Raw genomic sequence first — 24,006 nt, forward strand, 5'->3', positions numbered from 1 at the left:
CGCTATGTAGCGTAGCTCTTTTCGATAAGGACAGTGCTAGTGGACCGTGCCTTGTTGTCCCGTTCTTAGGACAACGGCCCTTTCCAGTAACGTGAATGTCGTGTGAGCGACAAAGCCGGGATTCGCTCTCGCGCCTTTTTTGTGCGCTAACCTGGACGCTACTCGAATACGTGATGCTTTACCTCGGCAATTTCTTGTCACCAACGCGGTCTTGATGCTGCTCTTGAGCCACCAAACCACCTTCAGTAGAAGAGTAAGACGTTGTGTAAAATTCTCTGAGCTGTGACTATAAATAAAATGTATGCAAACACCAAAAACGGCTGGTTTTCTTGGAAAAAATACAAAGTAAATTTCCTGTACACGACTGGCTGGTATTCTACAATGTCCAGTTGTGCCGAAGGCTATGTAGACCATTAGAAACATGCAATGAAAACAACAGCCGGACAAATGTCACTCTAAAGGTCGTGACAAAATCACTTTGGGCAGAGCAAGTGGTGTACGTTTAGGCCTCGTAGCACAAAGTTGCAAATGGATCTTTATTTTAATTAATAGTAACTAACTACAGATGGACACCAGGCTAATTCTAATGTGGGAATAAGCTGTAAGCCACCTACAGTAAAAACAAGTACAGACATTCAAAACATCTTATCGTTGACCATTTATGGCAAAATACTCAGATTTAACAACTCAGTATACAAATCATGATTGCTATCAAGGTATACCACAAAATATAAAATCAGATCATCATTCAACGATTATATATTGCACATTGGGTAGCCTTCATCTTTGCAATTTGGCATGCAACAATTAATTTCATGTATGATATGGCTATCGTATCAGACATTCTTTTACATGGCCTTCACGTGATGGATTTGCACTACATATTTCAGCATCTGTACCAATCAGCATCTGGTAGCCAGTGCAATGGCCTAGTGGGTAGAGTGTTCGCCTTGCATTCGGAAGGTCGTGAGTTTGATCCCGGCCGAGTCATACCAAAGACTATAAAAATGGTACATGCTGCTTTCTCTGCTTAGCACTCAGCATTCGGGAAAGAGTATGGAAGTTGAACACACACCACTACCAGTGGACTAGCCCCCTGCTGTAGTGATTGCGTTGTGTGTGGCCCAGGGCTAACGAAACAGAGATGGGCACTGCCCTATGCGCCAGAAATGGGCACTGCCCTTGGCGCGGGAAGGGTTTAACTTTTAATTTCAGTATCTGACATTATCTGAAGAATTGTTATGAAAGGCCGATGTTTACTATCTTTCACTGTCAGGTGCTAATGGGTAACATTTTCATGTTCCATAGTTTATAATCTGGCCAATTTCTTTCTGTTTCTTATATGATTATGCCCAAAATTTGAGTTGTGCACCCTATTTCTGAGTGAGGCTGTGAACTTATTGATCACTCTTTGCATGTGCTCTGTCCTGCATTTTTGTTACTGCAGTTGTTTCAACTTACCTACATGAAAAGAAAAATACCTACATGTATACGTAAATGCCTCCTTTATCCTTCTTTTGTGAAACTAAGTTCCTGCAAGCTTAGAATAAAAATGTTTACTGTATTAAGAGTGAAGGTCATGGATTAGAAATCACCCTAAGACTGTTTTAAATGCTGAACGCTTGTCAAAGTCGTGAAGTAAAATTTGAGCCAAGACCCCATAACCCCCAGGGCGCAGTAGACTGATGTGAGCATGAGTGGGAGGAACGGCAGGCGGGTGGTGAGACCTAGGGCGTGATGGCCCAGGCTACAGTACAGCTGGAGTAATACCAGCCCAATGATGTACGCAGTCTCCACAGGAGACAGGAGCGGCAGGCAGTACGGACGTCTCTTACTGGAGCTGTGAACAGAGAGGGTTCAAATAGTAATACAGTCACGTTGAATTAAAAAAGACACTAAGGCCACACCTATTTCATTTGTTGCTTCTCGGAGTTGCTTGTCCATTTTTTTCATTTTCTTAAAAAAACAAATTAAACCCCAAGAAATCACAAACCTGTAAATTTTACCATTCAGAGCCACATACGCATAATTTCTGTCCTTTAGTTACAATTGGTTGCATTTTACACCATAATGGAACAAGCTTTGAATACTATGGTAGCTTTAAAATTTGGATTTCAGGCAAATCGATGAATTCCCAGCATCTTTAAAGGGCCAAAATGGTTTCTTAGCTTAGATGTCCTCTTCGATTGAAAAGTTTTTGTTATGACACAGATATTTAAACAGTAGTATGGTCACACAGACTCACCCATGCAGACTGCCCAGGGCCATGAAGGCAAAGAGTGAGAACATCAGCATCAGGCACACTTTACTGGGGGTCTCTGGGGGGAATACAGTATCCAGAGTTTGATTAAATATGACTACTTGTTACTTGACATTCACAAAAAGCTATTGCTACTTGACATTCGAAGTACATAAACTATTGTATCTTTCTATGCTAAATATATTTACATATATTTATTTATTTCATTTCTTCCTCAAACGTACATAGGCAGGGAAATACACACATGATATACCCTGAATTGCGTAGGTTTGTTACAAAGAAACTTATACGTACAAAATATCAACATACAAAGATACATAATATATTAACAAACACTAAGCATAGATCCGAACTCACAGGCTGATGGTAATGCTAGGAAATAGAGTCATTATAAAGTCTGACTGCAGTGTGGAGGAACGACTGTTTCAGTCTGTCAGTTCTTGCCTTGGGGAGAGTGAACGCGTTCTTGTTCCTCAGTTGCCTGCCAGTAACTGTGCGTCTTTGAGGAGGCACAAGATCGTGCAGTGGATGCTCGGGTCTTAACATATCCTTAAAGAGCTTTACTGCAGCAGCTTCTCTCCTTTCCTTTAAGGAAGGTAAGTTGGGAACTGATCGCCTACCCCCGAGAGAAAGGATACGGAGGGCCCGTTTCTGTACACGTTCCAAACTGTCCGATTGTTCTTTGCTGCAGCCTACCAGCAGAACGTGACCGTATTCAAGAACGCTACGAATAAGTGACGGGTAAATCTGAACCAGGTCTGCCACGCACATCTCCTGTTTAGTCAGTAGTCTGAGATAGTGCAGCCTGCTCGATGCTTTTGAAACGAGGGATTGTACATGGTCGTGCCATGACAGCTTGCAGTCGAAGATGAACCCAAGGCCCTTTGCGACCCTTGAGAATGGTACAGGTACACCGCCGAGAGAGAGTGGCGGTAAAAGTGGAATATTTCTGCTGAAGCAGATCAACAGAGACTGACTTTTTTTGCCCTTTAGCAGCATGTCATTACACTCCGCCCAGGAATCAAGCTGTAGCGCTTCCTCTCTCATACTGTTATCCACGCGATCCTTCCCCAGGGAGATAGACCTGGACAAACCCACGTCGTCCGCGTAGCCGACATCAAGAGTGTCGCTGTAGACTACGTCTCGAGTACTCATAAACAGGAGGAAAAGGTATGGTGACAGTACACCTCCCTGAGGTACCCCCGAAGTGAGTACTCTCCACTCGCTGACTTTACCGTTAGCAACCACTCTCTGGGTACGGCCCTGCAGATAGTTCTGTATCCAGGCTACCATGCGTGGATTGGTCACGACGTCGTTCACTCGTTGAAGGAGAATTGAATGGTTCACTCTATCAAATGCCTTGCTCATGTCTGCGAACAAAGCAAGGACTGCTGCGTGACGTCTTGAGTCTAAGGCTGACAGCCACGTGTGTACCATCCTTATGGCCGCTAAGACAGTGGAAGAACCCTTCAGGTAAGCGTACTGATTTCTAATGGCAGGTGTAATAGAGGGCAGTAGTCTTTTCAGAATACTTTGGCCGCTACGGGTAAGAGGGACACGGGCCTCATCTCACTGGCGTTAGCTGCACCATTAGATTTTGGCACAGGGACAACATTTGCTGCCTTCCATATGCTAGGAACAACCCCCTCCTCATACGAAGCGTTAAACAGGTGGGTGATGACTGGCGCCAAGTCGTCAGCGTAATGCTTGAGAGTCCATGTTGGGAGATCATCAGGGCCGCTTGCCTTGTGAGGGTTTAAGCCCTTAAGAAGAGTCTTCACCTCACCAATCGAACACAAGTCAACGCACGGAGTCGGACACTGCAGGGGGAACAGGTGCAAAGACGTTTCAGGACACCACGCTGAGGAAAAGTACTGATTTAGAACCTCGGCCACCTCGTGGTCTGACACGTCCTCAATGGTGGTACTATTAGATCTCTCTTGTGCTCTGCCAAGTTCACGGTTAACAGCGCCCCACTACTTACGTGGGTCTTCCTGTTTGAGGGTTTGTATGAAGTTTCTGTAGTGCCAGTTCTTGGCATGCCTGATGCTGGTTTGAACGTTGTTTCTGAGAGATTTCCACCGAGCAGATTTGCCATGCCGCTTGAACTCCTCAGCCCTTTTCCTGATAGCGCGTTTGACGCCCTCGGTCATCCACTTCTTGTCACAGGCTCTTGACGCCGACACTTTTACAGGAAGATGCTGATTCACCAAGGTCATGGTCAAACTGTAGAAGGTCTTGACTTTCTCTTCGACCAGGGCTGCTTCATAAACAGGAGACCAGTCCGTCATGGCGAGGGCCAGACCGAGGTTCAACTTCGTTACTGTAGTTGCCACTCTTCGCATGACCTTGACTGGTTTACTTCTGGTCGGATGTTCTACACAAGGTGGCAAAAGAACAGAGGAGTGGTCGCTGGAACCGATGGGTGGAAGGGTACGGGGTGTACAGTAGTATTGAGCTAGTAAGTTAGTTAGAATCAAGTCTAATGTAGCCGAGCCCCGCGTGGCCTGAGTCACCACTTGCTTGAGGTGAGGATGCACTGTGATAAGCTTCTGAATTGGTAGATTGTTGAAGTCGCCACCCAGCAACAGTCCGGCATGTGGTTGTTTACGATATAAACAGTCACAGGAGGTGATGAGATGTTCAACCATCTTAGTAGCCCCCTCTTTGTTATTGTTGCATGGAGGATGATACACTATACCCACAAAAAGAATCGGAAAAGTTCTCGGCAGCCACTTTGGACGAGCCTGTAGCCACATAACCTCCACTCCGTCTATCTCGAGGTCGTACAGTCTTTTGACAGGTATGTTTTCGGCGATGTAAAGAGCCACACCCCCAGCTTTACCATATAACCTATCCTTTCTGAACAGCCTAAAACCATCGATGGCTAAAACGTCATCAGGGATTTCAGGTACAGTCCATGTCTCAGTGATACATGCCAGTTGTGCAGAATGATAGGCCAGAGTAGGCCTCTAATTCACATTTCTTATTAACAAGTGATCGTACATTAGACAGGAACAGGCATGGAAGAGTCCTAGAGTTCTGTTGTGTTGACCTGCCATGAGTGGCGGGGACTGTTGTTATCTTACAAAGTACTCTATTGTTTACGACACATCTGCGACTTACATAGTCATTTGCATATACATCAAGTCTATTTGTAACAAATGGTTTAATTCTACAATGTTTCTGTTTCCTAGTCAGCCCACCGCGGTTCCCTCTTGTTCTTACATTTGAAATGTTTGCATAACACATGATTCAGATCTAGAAGGGTGGTATCTGCTTAGAAAGATCGTCAAACAAATCAACTACAAATCATCTACAGCTGCCGCTGATCCGGCGCTAAACTAATTACAATGATGATAAGATGGATCTTTGTTACGTTTAACTTAAGCAGTAGAAGTGGATGACAACATGTCTTTCACCTCTTCTTAAGTCTTGACAATCATGTTAACATGCAATTTCTACAAATGTTTACTAAGAAATATTGTTACATGCAGTTGAACAGCAACATTGCACTTTTTTTTGCAATGAAATTTTTCATTACAAAAAATGACTGGGATTTCTGACCTGCCTGAGTGAAGAGGAGTGGGAATAGCGACAGGTGTCCGCAGGTGCTGAGCAAGAGGAACACCTGGCCGTCCTGACGACTTTCTACAGCCAGCAAACTACAGGGGAGGAAACATAGCACAACATTCAGTACCAGTAAACATAGCACAACATTCAGTACTAAACATTCAGTACAACTGGAACACCTGGCCGTCCTGACGACTTTCTACTACCAGCAAACTACAGGGGAGGAAACATAGCACAACATTCAGTACCAGTAAACATAGCACAACATTCAGTACAACTGTAACACCTGGCCGTCCTGACGACTTTCTACTGCCAGCAAACTACAGGGGAGGAAACATAGCACAACATTCAGTACCAGTAAACATAGCACAACATTCAGTACTAAACATTCAGTACAACTGGAACACCTGGCCGTCCTGACGACTTTCTACTGCCAGCAAACTACAGGGGAGGAAACATAGCACAACATTCAGTACCAGTAAACATAGCACAACATTCAGTACAACTGTAACACCTGGCCGTCCTGACGACTTTCTACTGCCAGCAAACTACAGGAGAGGAAACATAGCACAACATTCAGTACCAGTAAACATAGCACAACATTCAGTACTAAACATTCAGTACAACTGGAACACCTGGCCGTCCTGACGACTTTCTACTGCCAGCAAACTACAGGGGAGGAAACATAGCACAACATTCAGTACCAGTAAACATAGCACAACATTCAGTAAAAATGGAACACCTGGCCATCCTGACGACTTTCTACTGCCAGCAAACTACAGGGAAGAAACATAGTTATTCTATGGAAGCCCATGTGATAATAATAGAGCCCCATGTATTACTGGCAAATGCAGCAACTTTCGTGGTAGTTTAAACTTTAAGTTTTAATGTTCGCGGTTTTCACGGTGGCCACTTCACCGCGATCTTAATAGCACCACAAACATTTTTCCATGGCAGTAAGAGACTACAGTGCATGGTGCTACTGCGAACTTAAAACCAACATGAAAAGTCCCTTTTCGAATTCCAGCTACCGTGAAATTAAATCCCCGCAAACTTAAATGCATTTACAGTTACCCAAGTAATCACCCTATCCAAAACACCCGTATCAAACATTATCGGGGCACAGGGATGACACAAAAGAATATACCTGAGAGGAATGATGATGAGAATGATAGCCTTCTCGTGCACATGGTACCCAAACACCTGTATCAAACGTTATCGGTACCCAGGTGTGATTGGAAAGGATATACCTGAGAGGAATGATTATGAGAATGATGGCCTTCTCGTGCACGTGGTACCCAAACACCTGTATCAAACATTATCAGTACCCAGGTATGACAGGTAAGGATCTACCTGAGAGGAATGATGATGAGGATGATAGCTTTTTCGTGCACGTGGTACCCAAACAGGAAGGAGGCGAAGGCACAGAGGACGAGGCAACGCAGGAAGTCCCTCGGCGTGCACGGTCGTCTCCACAGGTGCACCAGGGCGGGCTGGGAGGGACAGGGAAAATGGTGTCAGATCTATTCATTTATTCATTCAGTTCTACCACTTCTAGCACGTTACCGGAACGTACTGCGAATGCGCAAACACTGTTTTTTTTTTTTCACGATGCATTGAAATCCTTGCTTGTTGCACAGTATATTTTAGAGACATGGTTTCATGTAAAACGTACACGGAGTTTTACCCTTATATAAGCACGCACTTTCTTAAATGCGGACCTTTAGTAAACCGGGAGATTAGCATGTCTATACTTTTCGCGCAGGCGCAGTACGTTCCGGTGACGTGCTACCACTTCTTTGTGGATGGATTGACATAGCAGATGACTAAATAATCTCCAAGATACCATAAGATAGTATCAAAAGGTGGCAGAGGAGCCAGTTTGGTACTATCTTATGCCATTGCAGGATCTGCTTGGAGATTAGTGACTTACACCTTTGCAAGGTCAACCCGGAGACCAGACTGTAAGGTTTGATCCACTCACACCTTGAAGGACCCCTACTCTTTGCATATGGGTTACGTTGTAACTGTAACACGCTGCATCTCTGACTTCTCCCTAAGAAACATCTTCTTTCAACTTGTTATGTTACTTCAACTGAAAGAACATTAGCATGAAAGTTTATCTGTGTACATATACACATATACACACAGACATACATGCACACACACACAGAAACAAACCCATGCAGACACACACACAGACATACACATACACACACACACACACACAGACATACACACACACACACAGACACACACACACACACACAGACACACACATACACACACACACACACACACACGTAGACACACACACATGCACACACACACACACACGTAGACACACACACATGCACACACACACACACACACACGCTTTGACCTCTGCCCCCTGACCTCACCATCATGGCTGCCAGTGTGAGTATGACTGTGACCAGCGGAGAGATGGTGGGCAGTGCATTGTGGGTATACTCCTGTACCAGCCCTCCTGTCATGGTGGCCTGGGTGATGTCATCAGGGGACAGGAGCTTCGCACGAACAGCTGTGGGGCAGAAAACAACAACGACAAGGTAATTAGAGATGGTAACAAGAAGTCTCCTTTGCAGACTTTGCTGATTTCGGAATTTCAACATATGGCACAAGCCCCCTGCTGTAGTGATTGCACAAAAAGTGCACACAAAGAAACAGGTGCATGCGAGAGAAACAGGTGCGCAAGAGAGAAACAGGTGCGCAAGAGAGAAACAGGTGCGCTAGAGAAACAGGTGCACGAAAGAGGAGCAGGTGCATGAGAGAGAAACAGGTGCTCGAGAGAGAAACAGGTGCACGAGAGAGAAGCAGGTGCGTGAGAAACAGGTGCGCGAGAGAGAAGCAGGTGCGCGAGAGAGAAGTAGGTGCGCGTGAGAGAAACAGGTGCGCGAGAGAGAAACAGGTGCGCGTGAGAGAAACAGGTGCGCGAGAGAGAAACATGTGCGCGAGAGAGAAACAGGTGCATGAGAGAGAAACAGGTGTGCGAGAGAGAAACAGGTGCACGAGAGAGAAGCAGGTGCGCGAGAAACAGGTGCGCAAGAGAGAAACAGGTGCGAGAGAGAGAAACAGGTGCATGAGAGAGAAACAGGTGTGCGAGAGAGAAACAGGTGTGCGAGAGAGAAACAGGTGCATGAGAGAGAAGCAGGTGCGCGAGAGAGAAGCAGGTGCGCAAGAGAGAAGCAGGTGCGCAAGAGAAACAGGTGTGCCAGAGAGAAGCAGGTGCACGAGAGAAACAGGTGCGCAAGAGAGAAACAGGTGCGCAAGACAGAAGCAGGTGCGCGAGAGAGAAGCAGGTGTGCGAGAGAAACAGGTGCGCAAGAGAGAAACAGGTGTACGAGAGAGAAACAGGAGCGAGAGAGAAACAGGTGCGCAAGAGAGAAACAGGTGCACAAAAGAGAAACAGGTGCGCACAAAATAAAAGGCGCGCGAGAGAAACATTCGCGCGAGAGAGAAACAGGTGCGCGAGAGAGAAACAGGTGCGCAAGAGAGAAACAGGTGCGCAAGACAGAAGCAGGTGCGCGAGAGAGAAGCAGGTGTGCGAGAGAAACAGGTGCGCAAGAGAGAAACAGGTGTACGAGAGAGAAACAGGAGCGAGAGAGAAACAGGTGCGCAAGAGAGAAACAGGTGCACAAAAGAGAAACAGGTGCGCACAAAATAAAAGGCGCGCGAGAGAAACATTCGCGCGAGAGAGAAACAGGTGCGCGAGAGAGAAACAGGTGCGCGAGAGAGAAACAGGTGCGAAATTATTGTGGCCAAAGAATAAAGCAACGACATTAAAAAGTAGTTTCAGTACCTACTGCAGTGGCGGCCTTGTCAGCGATGTTGTACAGAGCCCAGAAGTTGGGTGCCCAGTAGGCGTGTACCAACCCTCGCTTCACGGGGAACAGTCTGGATAGAACCTGGCCCAGCTGGCCCTGGGAAAACAAAAATAAACAAACAAACAAACAGCATATTATACGGTGTCCAGGTCTTTTGTGTACAGTAGGTGTGAACTAGCCCCCCTTTAACATTCAAACAGTCGTGATAGAAGCTGATATAACTGGCCCAAGAAAAACATAAAGAAGAATGCAAAATATGCCCCATTCTCCCTTCAAGGACATAAAAACATAATTTAAAACAGATACAGCACATAGTCAGTGATACATTTTTTGTAAGAGCGAAGGAAATCATGACAATGAACTTCTGAGCCAGAAAATGTTTTTACACACTCAGTAACATACACACATATACGTCGTCTTACACGTCTTGTCCCTGTGAGATATAGTGCGCCAGTAGACGAGAGGGTGGAGAAGGAATTGCACACCCCTCCTTCACCATAAAAATTCATGTGCAGGTCAGGCAAACAGGTTGCCTAACTCACCGGCAAATGCCTGTCTGCCTGCTCATCTGTCGAAAAATCGACAGGAGAATCTATATACATGTACATATTGAAATACAAGCGTATCACACCATGGACCGTACCATTGCAATGAAGGGTCCAAAGGAGATGGCGAAGACCTCCAGTACGACCACCCCCAGCCCAAACAGGTTCAGTAGAGATAGACTGGTCCACTGCACACGGCCGTCTGGGAACAAAGTTGGGAAAAATTCTTTTTGCTACTTTGTATAATAAGTTATGTTTTCTTCCTTGTATAATAAAACTTTTTTGTACATTTCATTCCATCTATTTTGTAAACCTATGATTAATAATTAAATTGTACATGACATTCATTATTACCTCGCAATTCCATCGTTGCTTAAAGGTAGATTTTGTATCTCTTTCTCTGCAGTTTGGACAATGTCTGTATCTTACATACCAACTTGTTGCGGAATGTGTCAACTTTCTGGTGGCCCCTTATATAATTTGTCACATTCACACAAGCATTAAGAATCCTGTCTATAGTGACCACCTGAGTGTCTACATAGACAAACCTTCATTGGTCTGATGAGTATAAGTAACATATCTATATATTTCATTATTTTCACATGATATTATCACCCATTGTTTTGGACATACATTCATTAAACTGATTCAGTTCATCTTTTTTTAAGGTGACCAAAATATAACATTAAATGACAAGTAAATTTTATTGTAGTAGTACTACATTCATGCTCCATTGGGGCTAAATGCAGTAAGTTGTTTACAAATTAAAGGGATTGACAGGAAAACTATGCTATGCCTTACTTATATCTATATATTACATGCTTCTTAAGGTTGACCACCATGTTATAACAGATGTTTAGGAAATGTATATTGTTGTCTTGACCTCTATTTGACCTTGTGAAGCAGTGCGCCCTCAGCAGGTAGATGAAGTAGGCAGGTGCGATGTACAGGTAGATGTGCTTAAAGTTTAGCAGCAAGGAGAACCAGAACGCTCCTTCCAGATGTCTTCTCTGGAAAACATACAAAAAATGTCCTCATGGGAGTCATGTGGCATACATACAATGTAATATCACAACATTATTGAAATTGGTATTTCATGTGTCTGCAAAACTTGAAAACAAGTTGTAAATTGGCACTAATACCCACTCCTCACATTGTACATTTTTTATATGCTAATGTTTATATATTTATATTTTCTACATCATGTAGTACACGTTACTGTTCTGTCACCACATACATGTACATGTGTATGCCTATAACACCTGGTCTCAACAACTACACAAGGATCTGAGGAAAAATGGTTGAAGAGAGTCTTAACTAATAATATTGATGCAACTGTTTTAATGTGACTTTTAATGGTTGGCTGGCCAGGTTTGAATGTACATATGTAATGTATGTAATTTTGTGTGTTAAATGTTATATCTGAAAATATCAATGCCATTCAGGCTACATTTCCTGTATGTCTGCAAAATTGTATAGTACATTCTACTAGTCTGTCATGCTACCCATAACTTAACGATAATGCTTTATAAACCCCAGACAGTATGACAACCGACCTGTAGAATCCTGGCGATGGATAACAACTTGAGTCCAGTCAGGAAACCGTTGTACTGGAAATGGATATCTGGAACATCTGTTAAGTGATCATACCAGACAGCGTGCTGTTATCAAGTGTATGAATGATGACTACTTGACCAAATAGGAGTTACACCAGCAAAGTTTTGGATACGACTTGGGAAGTTACATGAGTAACTGCTATTTGGTCATCGATATATTTCCGACTGCAAAATCTGGCTGATCCAAGGGTAATTCATCATACTTTCTTACGATTGATTGATTAATTGATTGATTGAACCCATGAAAAGATACGGTCCACGATGAGCAGTCCAAAGTTCCACAGCAGAAGTACTGCCAGTACAAACATGGGCTGGGACAGGAGCTGGGGGGAATTCTTCTTACCCATCACCTGCACACACTGGCAACACCTGGACACAAGAAGAGTGGAATCAAAATGCGGAAATAGCTATGCAATGAATTGGTTAAGGATGCTTTTAAAGAAGGCTTGTATAACTGAATCACAATCTCTGGAGAGTTGTGATCACTCCTTTTATACACCATATTTCTAATACTAAAAAGGGTGGGGTTGAAACATTTTGTTCTGTTACCAGCAATATGTTTGAGTCAAAAATCCTGCTTGGAGAGAGTTCAGAATTGTCGAATACCTAGGACATTGTTCATACCCTTCTACAGAAGCCTTTACCTGCAACCTGTACAGTTATCAATTTCTAAAAACTTAAGGTAACATGTGAGAATTTTGAACCCCGAAAATGTTGTGAACCAAGTGGCTTTACTAATACATGTATGTAACTGACAACGGTGCAAGAGATAACATAAACCTACAGAAACTTACTCGTACACTGCGTACACCAGCAGCAGATCAGAGACGATGACGGACAGGCGCTGGAACAGGACGGTAGCGAAGCTGGCGTAGTTCAGGTTTGTGACCTTCAGCATGGCAGGGTCGAAGTACTTCGCTACATGAGACAGGAGGAACTCGAACCAGGCGAACAGGGGAGGGTAGTCAAGGGTCCACTCCGAGGTGTCCTGGAGTAGGTAGAAAGTAGAACGTCATTGTTAAAATAAAGATACTCAAAGCAAAGGTAGATTGAGATTACAATTGAGTTGCAATCAATATTCAGCCTGGTATCCAGACATATAACAGCTCCAGACTCTTTACTAGTAATTTCAATTGAAATTGCAACAAAATAATCCATTATATTGTAGAGTACCAGTTTCCATAGAATTTGTATGAACTGACAGATATTTAACGGACAGAGATAATGAATTGCCTTCAAAAATTACCTGGAAGTATAACCTTCATAAAGGAACTGACAGATACTAAACATGGTTAGATATTTGCACACACAAAATCTGTTGTTTTCATTTTCCTTAGCGTTTTTCCTTTATTTTCCCTTGTCTTACTTGTACCGGGCACTTGAGTTGTATCTAACCTATGCGCAATCTGCCATTATTCTCTGCAAAGAGGCTTAGGGCAGTACAGAAGAAGAAGATATAAGAACTGGAAGACAATAATGAAACGTAATGCTCCAGACCTCATAGTACCACTGTGACACAGGCTTGCTGTGGGTGATGGCCAACCAGTTCCTGTGGACCTCAAAGTCTGTCGAACGACTGCAGAAAAAAACAGGAACAAACTGCATTGCAGGTCAACTGGTATTGAATAAAAAATAAAGGTTGAGAAGTCCCATGTCCTTTTTGAGATTGTAGGGGGCGCAATGGGTAATGTTATCATATGTGTCTTGGGGCAATATGGTAATATACTACTATTATTAGTACTAATAAGTATTATACTACTAACTAAAACTATTGGAAGGCAGAGCCCATCCCTCTTCTTCCACCACCTTTTTTATATACCTCCCCAGTCAGGATCTCAATATTTATACACCTGGGTGAACAAAGTGGTGCAATGCACCACTTTCTTCACCCAGGTGTATAATAGTGACACATGATTCTCAAAAACGTATCAGAATTTAGTGGTATTACATTGTTTAATGACATTGTCACACCTTTGGTGCTATCATCAGACATGTGAAAGTGGCAGCATGTAGTTGTTCCATGATATAAGAATCATAATCACTTTCTAGTCTCTCAGTGACCAGACTCCGGATCGCTGGAAAATCGTAGAAATGGAACAAATAGAGAGGAATATAACCGGCCAGGGAACAGCTCGGCTTACTCCTCTATTTGTTCCATTTTTACGATTTTCCAGCGATCCGGAGTCTGGTAGAGACTAATCATTTTCACTTTCAAAGCACTAAGTGTGCCCACTGAAAGTCTATTTGTGCTTGTCTATTTTGATTTGTATTACTGTCCCAATTCCTATGCAGTGCTAAAGGATGCTTAACATCACAATAAAATCACAATAATACTGTTGTAAACCCACACCAGTTTGAGTTACTAGTATCCAAAAAGTGGGCAATATTTTCCAGCAGACGCCCCCTGCGGGTCAAAGTTCAATCATCATTCATTCTCAGTTCAACACGTTTTTCTCGGAATACCGGCCTCTTAATGCTTACCTACGTTGTACAGAACCACATGTCTACATGACCAAGTTGTAATATACTCACTAGCTGGGGATGAGAAGCAATTTGACGATAGTTACTGTCACAACAACGCAGAAAAACATGGGCGCCGCCATCTTGAACCGAACAGCCTAGTGGGATAGCTGATGTCAAAGTTCGCAGTAGTTTCGCGCCACGCTACTGGCCTCCCTCCCCTTCTATAGCTCGCTCCGGAAAGTAGAAAAGCACAGGTGAGTCTTGCATCTTGTAATGTCTTGGAGTTATCCTAGGTGAAGTGACGGTGAGAGGCTGACCCTTGCTGACCCCGAGTTGAGTTGAACCCTAGTTGACCCCCTGCTCCTGTTTGGAAAAAAAAAACAGCAGCTCATTCGTCTATTGCGGTTTCTTCAGTTCAATTCAGAGTTTCCAGGACACGTGTAAGGACATTGTCCTTCCAAGGAGGTTAAAGAAAGAGTGATTCTTTAACCTCCTTGGTCCTTCCGTACATCTGATGTAGAGTTTTGTCTTCTATATTTCTAGAGGTATTTCTTCATACTTGAATCTGTCAAATTCTGATGTAATACTAATAATGGACTGTTACCATTGTGGAGCAGCTTTTGTCAAAACTCCAAAGGGGTATAGCAGGAAAAGAATTAGTACAGTCACAAGTCCAAGTGGATACAAGTCTGTGTTCGGTACCACACCAAACCCAGACGCCTTCCTTTGCCTGGCATGTGTAAAACAGGTCAGGGCCAAGAAGGCACATTACAAAGTTGGCAAATGGCCTAGGACTTTGTCACAGCAGCAGAACCCACCACAAGGCCCCAGAAACTTAAGAAAGAAGAGGATTCGGACAGGAAAAGGTGACCAGGCAGGTAATTAAGGGTGTTGGGGCATTGGTTACGTTGGTTAAGAATACATGCGACATACATACATTACAAATGTGGGCATATGTCTAAGTATAATTTAATGGCACTAGCACTTCTCCTTTTTATTTCGTTCTACCGTACATCCCATCCAGACATGCAGACCTCCAGCAGTGCTACAGAAGCAGTACGGGTTTACAGGGACTTGGCACGGCGCCCCAGCGTGGCTCGCGCGTGGATCAACCCTGCTGCTAAGGATGTGGGAACAACGGACAGGAAACATGTCGAAGTCTGCTCGCTCTGGGCTCAGAGAGACATTGAGACTTCGAAGACCGCCAAGTTCATCAGGCAAGTTGTTGTTGTATTTCTATCAATGCCAAAGAGTTGACTTGTCTTCTTGCAGACTTGAATGTCAGTTGGGCTGGTTACCACTACCAACTCAGACCATGGCTATAATCTGGCTAAGTCGGACCAACACCTAGATGAAGACCTATCCTGAACCCTAACCCTATAAGTACACCCTACATACTAACCCTAAACTCAAAGTTTGGGTCACAGCACCAGCAATCACTGCCTGTGACCCACATGTATTGTATTGTACTGTAAACAATCCGAATAGAGTCAAAGTCAAACACAATGCCTAGAGGTTTGGCCCTAACCTTAACAGTAACACAGCCTCTAGATGGAGTCCTGACCTTACCAGATACACCACACAGAATGGCACATGAGTTATGCCACACAAGTTACACCACACATAATGCCACATCAATGCATTTGCTTTTGTTCCTCAGGAGTCACAAAATATCCATGACAGACAGGGGCGTGGCGAGTTCAGAGGTCAGCGGCGCTCCTGTAGACACCAGCACCTGCCAGCTGCAGCAGACGTCTCCCTCGGGAAAACTGTCGGCGGTCGTGCGTCTTCTCTCGGACAAGCAGTACCTGGAGATCTGGGACCACACCTGTAAGCTGAAGAACGTGGAGCTCCAAGCCTTGGAGAAGCACGGCAAGGTGTACGATGACGGGACCTTTGGGTGTTTCCAGTGGTCCCCATGTGAGAGGTACACTGCTTGATTTTAACTTCATGATCCAAAAATGATTCATTCATTCATTCATCCTCGCCGCATATCAGACTTCGCTGAGGCGGGCTATCATTGTTCTCCAAGCCTTGATACTGTAAAGGATCTAAGTTTGCGGGGATTTAATTCCATGGTAGCAGGAAAATTTACTAAAATTTTGTAAAAAGCAATGTTTGCTGTGGTTTTAAGTTCGCCATAGCGCACCATACACTGTTACAGTAGTCTCTTACTGTCATGGAAAAATGGTCTCAGTGGTTTTAAGTTTGCTGTAAATTTGCAACGCGAAAACTGCGAACATAAAACCACCGCAAAAATTTCTGCATTTACAGTATTGAGTATCACATATTTACCACATTGTCTGTGCTAAATGTTGGGATTAAGTGCTTTTTTGTTCAGTTTTTAATTGTGACATTTTAACCAATGAAGTCATTGTTGAATCTTAAAAGGTACCTCCTGTACATCGCTGAGAAGAAGACACCTAAGATGGAGTCTTTCTTCAAGAGGAAAGACAAGGGGAAGGCGGAGTCTGGCGACGCCCCGGTCCAGGGGGAGGAGTTTGTGTATCAGGAGGACTGGGGAGAGGGTCTGGTGGCCAAACATCACCCTGTTCTCTGCATCTTCGACATAGAAGAGGAAACGACGCAGGTGTTGGAAAACGTTCCTGATGAGGTAATTGATTGGTTGCTTAATTGATTTATTAAGGTTTGATTGATTTACTAGTGCAAAGAATGCAATACATAAAGATTAAATCATTATGGCACAGTCTTTATTTAACATCCTATCTGAGGGACATCCCTCGTCAAAGCTATGTACTTATTTTCACCAGAATAAAGTGAGGAGTGCCTTTCCCAAGGATACACGATTGGTGATATGGCACTAGATTGGAACTCGGGACCTCTTGCATCTGAGCCCAACGCACTGCCAATTATGCCACGCGATCTCACAATTTCGCATACCACATCAGGTGTCGCCAGGCCAGGCAGTGTGGTGTCCTGACGGGAAAGGCGTTGTGTTCGTTGGTTGGTGGCACGTCCCCTTTCGACTGGGGATCATCTACTGCACCCTGTTCCATCTGGCCATTAATGTCTAACCTTCATCCACGTATACGTAATCTTATGTGTCCTATATTCCCTCAGGTGTCGCCAGGCCAGGCAGTGTGGTGTCCTGACGGGAAAGGCGTTGTGTTCGTTGGTTGGTGGCACGTCCCCTTCAGACTGGGGATCATCTACTGCACTAACCGGAGGTCCGCCCTGTTCCATCTGGACCTGGACGGGCGGACGTGCAAGCAGCTGACAGGTGATGATGATGATGATGATGATGAATAGTTTATTTCGCAACAAAGAATCTCTCGCAACCCATAGGCTGAATTGCAGATTCCATTACAATAAAATGGTGTAGTAGTTTTTACTATCAATATGATTGAAAAGCATTTTATCATTCGAAATGATAAATCCATGTATCATTAAGAAAATTACATAGACGCTAAACTTCTTGTTGACATTCAATTAGATCAAACCATATGTCAAGTTTGTGAAACAACACTCCTAAAAAAATTAATCATTTAAAAGGCGCACAATGTAGGCCATATGGGAATTCTTTAGTCGATCTGTCCTACACTTAGGTGATGACCTGTCGGTGCGATGTCCGAGGTTCAGCCCCGACGGGAGCAGGCTGGTGTACCTGCAGAATCCGCCAGGGGGACCCCACAGCAGCTGCAGTCAGGTGGGGGGTTTTTGTCCCTCTCTTTGATACAAAAATGAAAATATACATCTAGTAGCCATCAACCAGGGCTCTAGCCAGCTCGAAATTTTTTTCCGTCAGCCAATTCTCTTTGTCGGGAAAACACTATTCCAGGAGTTAGAGAGACTGAACTGAGACCTTGAAAAACGAGTTTTTAATGAGATTATTGTATGCAAAAGGGCACCGACACACATTGTCAACAATCATAACAATAGCAAAACAAACAGCGTGTGGCCTTTACGGCCGTGGACGGCGTCCCCAAGCCGCCTGTAGCTTCCACCTGAAGGATTGTCCATCAAGGTTGACGGATTGGTTTTAAAATTTTTCCGTCACAGGCAGCAAATTTCCGTCAATTGACGGAAAAACGGATGCTGGCTAGAGCCCTGCCACCAACATAAGTAGTTTTCAAGTAAATATTCTAAATGCCTCTAAGTTTGCGGTGATTTGACTTCATGATAAAGGAGAAAATGTAGTGTTGGTGATATCGCTAATGTCACATACTGTACATTAGTAGAAACACTGGTAATCTTAAGTTTCCTGTGAAGCAGTCAACTGCAAACATAAAACTGCTGCAAACACGCCAAGAGTTACAATAGAATTAAGATGCTCATATGGGTTTTACCACTTTCTACAGGTGGCCATGTACCTGTGGAAGGAGAGGACGGCAGTCAAGGTGACGGACATCGTGCGACAGGTGTCAGGTGACAGTTTCACTGGGACACTTAGATTCCTCAATAAACAAACAAATAAACAAACAATTTCACACCTTCCCACAGGTGGCCATGTACCTGTGGAAGGAAAAGACTGCAGTTGAGGTGACGGACATCGTACGGCAGGTGTCGGGTGACATTTTCCCAGGTGTGTACACCTGGGACATGGAGATTCCTTAATAAACAAACAAATAAACAAACAGTTCCACACCTTTCACACAGGTGGCCATGTACCTGTGGAAGGAGAGGACTGCAGCGGTGGTGAAGGACATCGTTAGGCAGGTGTCTGGTGTGTACACCAGGGACACGGAGATTCCTTAATAAACAAACAAATAAACAAAGAGTTTTCCACATTCCCCCCAGGTGGCCATGTACCTGTGGAAGGAAAAGACTGCAGTGGTGGTGACGGACATCGTACGGCAGGTGTCGGGTGACGGTTTCCCAGGCATGTACACCTGGGACACGGAGATTCCTTAATAAACAAACAAACAAACAAACAGTTTCAAACATTCCCCACAGGTGGCCATGTACCTGTGGAAGGAGAGGACGGCAGTGGTGGTGACGGACATCGTGCGACAGGTGTCAGGTGACGGTTTCACTGGTGTGTACACCTGGGACACGAAGATTCCTTAATAAACAAACAAACAAACAAACAAACACACATTTCCCCCCAGGTGGCCATGTACCTGTGGAAGGAAAAGACCGCAGTCGAGGTGACGGACATCGTACGGCAGGTGTCGGGTGACGGTTTCCCTGGTGTGTACACCTGGGATATCGGGTTCCTGCAGTGCTGGGCAGCAGACAGCAGGAGGGTCGTGCTGCACACTAACTGGAGGAGCAGGATGGCGCTCATCATCATCAACACTGACACTAATGAGGTTTGTTGGTTTGTTTATTGAGGATCACCATTAGTGATACATTTGTCATACTAATATAATCCTCCTGGAGTCCTTATACAAAACTACATGTATGAAAATTACAACAACTAGAAAGGCCGACATTTGCTTGAGAGCAAATACAGCATATTTCAGCCATCTCCCTCATGCAACAATAGGCCTTGAGGTCGTTGACCTCTTTGGCCATTCAAAAATGACCAAAAAACCCACAAATATATCATTTTAAAGTGGTCCATGCCAAAAAATATACATGGGTCATTTGAATAAATATCTAGAGCACCCCTTTACCAATTTACGGGTCATTAGGTTGTAAATCGAGGGAACAGGAGCCAAAAATGTCAAAATTTTGTCAAAAAATGGCCATAAAATCGCAAAATTAAGCATTTGTTGTACCGTATGGGAAAACTTTTATTGAATTTATGTGCACATAATTGAAGGGCACTTTTATACCAAATTTCAGATCATTTGGTTGTAAAACGAGGCTACAGGAGCCAAAAATGTCCTTTTTTGGTCAAAAAATGGCCAAAAATCGCAAAATTAAGTATTTTGTTGTACCGTATGGGAAAACTTTTATTGAATTCATGTGCACATAATTTAAGTGCACTTTTATACCAAATTTCAGATCATTTGGTTGTAAAACGAGGCTACAGGAGCCAAAAATGTCATTTTTTGGTAAAAAAAATCGCAAAATGAAGCATTTTGTTGTACCGTATGGGAAAACTTTTATTGAATTTATGTGCACATAATTGAAGAGCACTTTTATACCAAATTTCAGATCATTTGGTTGTAAAACGAGGCTACAGGGGCCAAAAATGTCCTTTTTTGGTCAAAAAATGGCCAAAAATCGCAAAATTAAGCATTTTGTTGTACCGTATGCCAAAACTGTTATTGAATCTAGGTGAGCATATGATCAAGGCACCTCTGTATCAAATTTCATGTCATTCGGCTGTAATACCAGGGTACAGGAGCCCGAAATATACATAAAAATTGGCAATAACCTCAATAAAATCATTTTAAAGGCAGATATGAAAAAAATGAAAAAAACACCTGAGGGTATTGGCTTACTCTACCTTTGTGCCAAATTTCAAGTCAATCGGTTAAAAAATGGCGGAGTTGATTCGATTTGAAGATTTGACAGGAGAAAGAAAGAAAGAAAGAAACATTACGAATACAATATATTTCACCATACCTATGGTATGGCTGAAATATAAAAAGTACATACATGTAGTATATGTAATAATTAAACCTAACAATAAGATTACTAAGTATGTAAGAGTAAATATAGCAAAAGTCAGATGTGTTACATGCGTATTTAACTCGTATTTAACGCAAGTTAAGTTAATAGCTATGTTTTTATATGCATGTATCTGATGTGTTGATTATGTACCAGTATGTGATGATTATGTAATATGTATACATGTAGCTCTTGTAATGTATGTCTGTGTTTTTACTTGAACTTTGAACTTTGTATACATGTGTTTAGTCATTTGACCCCCGGAAGATTAGCCCTGATAGGGTTAAAAAGTATTGTAATAAACAGAATAAACAGGACTGAATGTATTGTGTACCACCAGGTGAAAAAGCTTTCGGCAGAAGGGGACGTCACAGCTGCCGCATGGAGACTTCTGGACATTCGCGACGACCTCATTCTCGCTGCCTGCAGTGCGCCAAACACGAGCCAACACCTTCGCTGCGCCGTGCTACCACCTGCGGGCCAGGAACACCTCGTGAAGTGGGAGACTCTCGACGTCGAAGTCCCCACCCTCACCCCGCCTCTGGACCACAAGGTGATCACACTCACTCCTGCTGACGAGGGGATGGAATATGAGGCAATCCTGATGAGGAAGAGAGGGGTAGAGTCTCCGCCGATGATCGTGTGGCCGCATGGAGGACCGCACAGCGTGTTTTCGTCGGAGTTCCTCCCCTTTACAGTTGGGCTATGCCAGTTAGGATTTGCCGTTCTCCTAGTGAACTACCGCGGGTCGCTCGGGTTCGGGCAGGACTTTGTGGAGAGCTTGCCGGGGAAGGTCGGCACTCAAGATGTCTCGGACGTACAACACGCTGTCGAGACGATCGTGGGGACCGAGGGGGTTAACAAAAACCAGCTGTTCGTCTGTGGAGGGTCTCACGGGGGTTTCCTGGTCACCCATCTCATCGGGCAGTTTCCGGACACGTACAAGGCGTGCGTGGCGCGGAATCCGGTGATAAACATCGCGAGCATGTTCGGTATAACGGACATACCCGACTGGTGTTGTGTAGAAGCTGGGGTAGAACCTGACTACCACAAGCCCCCCTCCCCGGAAGTCTACACCGCCATGCTGACCAAGTCTCCCATGTTTCACGCCAGCAAGATTAAGGCACCCACGATGATCATGTTGGGAGAGGTAGACAGGAGAGTCCCCCACACCCAGGGGAAGGAGCTGTACCGGCTGCTGAAGACCCGGGGTGTGCCGGCCCGGCTGCTGGTCTATCCTGACAACAATCACCCCATCGCCAAGGTGGACGCTGAGGCAGATGCCTTCGTCAACATCTACAAGTGGTTCACAGAACACATGGCAACAGTGTGATGGTGACTGGGCAATTAGGAAAACTAGTAGCCTGGTATTCAGCCATATTATAGCTCCAAGTCTCTTAAGGAGCTGGATACCAGGCAGTAAAGCCAGAAGACTAGAGAACAATTGAAAAACACAAACACACTCTTAGACCTTCATGAACATCTACAAGTGGTTTACAGAACACATGGCAACAGGGTAATGGTGACTGGGCAATTAGAGAAACCAGAAGACTACAGAACAATTGTTATTGATTGAATTCAAGCAACCACAGAGGCCTCTGTCAAAATTATGTACTACTACTATGTATGTATTGTGTATGTATGTACAGGGAAGGCAGTACAACAGAAAATGACAATAACTGTTACAATAAGCAACCACATATTCAGATGGTTTACAGTCTACACTGTATATATACTGGTGACTGATGAAGGCAGGGCACCACGTAGAATATGATGTTTACAATATGATGTTTACAATATAAGGAACTACAAAGGGCTTTGTCAAGTGGTTTAGAAAACACATGAAGGCTTTAAAGGTAACCATACAATGGTGGAAGGCAAAAGACTGCAGAAAATACCTCCTGTGATTATGACATGTACTCAGGAAAAAGTACCGAGGCAACAGCTGTGTCGATATGTACATGTATTTGATATATCTCTATACACATGTACTTGTGTTTGCTGGTATGCAATTATAAACGAAAGGGTTAGATGGTGCAGCAACTATCTGGAATTTCAATTTGTAACTTTGGAGGTGTAGTCTCATATTTTTGGTGGATATCATATTATCAAGGACATTCTATCGTCCTTGATATTATGTATGACATGTTATATGATTGTAATTTCTATATCAAAGTCAAAGTCAAATATCACTATGTCAATTGACACTGTATCACAGCTACGTATATAATAGCAACATGTTTTGTTTACTTTCTGTCTTGTTTACTTTCTGTCTTTGAAATTGTAAAAAAAAAGAAAGACATTGTATCCATTCATGCTCACTATTGCATTGTGTCATGTCTGTATCAACTGAATAAAAAAGTTGAGGTTTCCATGCAAAGTCTCCTTTTTTAGGACAAAATAGAGAAGACAGGTAAAAAGATTTATAGGGTTTATTAAGACATCAAAGTCCAGTAATTAGGTAAGTAATGTTATAGCAATAAATGATAATGTTATATGTTGTGTAAGTTATATGTCTAACTTTTATGTATAACGTTAATTATTGCTCTGGAAAAGTAGCTGTTGCAGATATAAGCTGTCAACAACTAAAGGAGTTAATAAAACAATAAAGGTGTTTCCCAAGTCCATGTAGGACCTAGACAATAGCAGTTCTTCAGGGCATACGGTGGACTATTAAGCCAGAACAAAGATAACCTCATCCAGAGGTGCAAGAACAACATTTAATAGTCTCCTGAGATTGAACTGACAAAAGTGACAAGGAAAGGCCATTAACGAATGGAATACACGAGCTAACAGTTGTAAAAAAAAGCAGAGACAAAATTGACACATTTATTACATATCTTCAACTATGGATTGAATTTTTTTCTAAACTAGAGAACAATTTATGAAAGTGCGATTACCATTCACATGATGAGCACTCAAATGTACTGATTGATATCGGTGACGTGCAGTTCTGATGATAATCGCTAGATGACGCTGCGCCACGGTGCCCGTCAACTGTTTACATAATTTTTCTTCAATTCCATATCTTATTATTATGCAATATTTCTGCAATTAAAGTTGGAGGATTTGAATAATTGTGGCAGATGTTAAGGCTAGGCAAGACACTCAGAGATACTCATGCAGAACGATTTCCGAGTCTACCCGAAGGGGTGGAGTAAGTCAATGCCCCCTGGGTG

General features: G+C 43.5%; 2 protein-coding genes across 2 annotated transcripts; one reads left to right on the top strand and one right to left on the bottom strand.

Annotated features, from left to right (window-relative positions):
- Positions 1 to 1,357: 1,357 nt before the first annotated feature.
- Positions 1,358 to 14,535, bottom strand: LOC118419518 (probable dolichyl pyrophosphate Glc1Man9GlcNAc2 alpha-1,3-glucosyltransferase). The gene is made up of 13 exons (XM_035825935.1): positions 14,372 to 14,535; positions 13,337 to 13,415; positions 12,634 to 12,827; positions 12,093 to 12,208; positions 11,780 to 11,847; positions 11,107 to 11,233; positions 10,322 to 10,425; positions 9,654 to 9,774; positions 8,236 to 8,375; positions 7,187 to 7,326; positions 5,828 to 5,925; positions 2,246 to 2,318; positions 1,358 to 1,840 (listed from the first exon to the last, which is right to left on the bottom strand). Exons 1-13 carry the CDS (start codon positions 14,440 to 14,442, stop codon positions 1,597 to 1,599), a joined length of 1,575 nt encoding a protein of 524 aa, XP_035681828.1. The 5' UTR covers positions 14,443 to 14,535; the 3' UTR covers positions 1,358 to 1,596.
- Positions 14,451 to 22,181, top strand: LOC118419257 (acylamino-acid-releasing enzyme-like). Its single transcript, XM_035825604.1, has 10 exons — positions 14,451 to 14,556; positions 15,327 to 15,519; positions 15,963 to 16,229; positions 16,694 to 16,916; positions 17,384 to 17,543; positions 17,869 to 17,969; positions 19,061 to 19,168; positions 19,217 to 19,276; positions 19,372 to 19,575; positions 21,168 to 22,181. Exons 2-10 carry the CDS (start codon positions 15,329 to 15,331, stop codon positions 22,158 to 22,160), a joined length of 2,307 nt encoding a protein of 768 aa, XP_035681497.1. The 5' UTR covers positions 14,451 to 14,556; positions 15,327 to 15,328; the 3' UTR covers positions 22,161 to 22,181.
- Positions 22,182 to 24,006: the final 1,825 nt, after the last annotated feature.

This window comes from Branchiostoma floridae, chromosome 7 (genome assembly GCF_000003815.2).
Source record: "Branchiostoma floridae strain S238N-H82 chromosome 7, Bfl_VNyyK, whole genome shotgun sequence".
NCBI classification, from domain to species: domain Eukaryota; kingdom Metazoa; phylum Chordata; class Leptocardii; order Amphioxiformes; family Branchiostomatidae; genus Branchiostoma; species Branchiostoma floridae.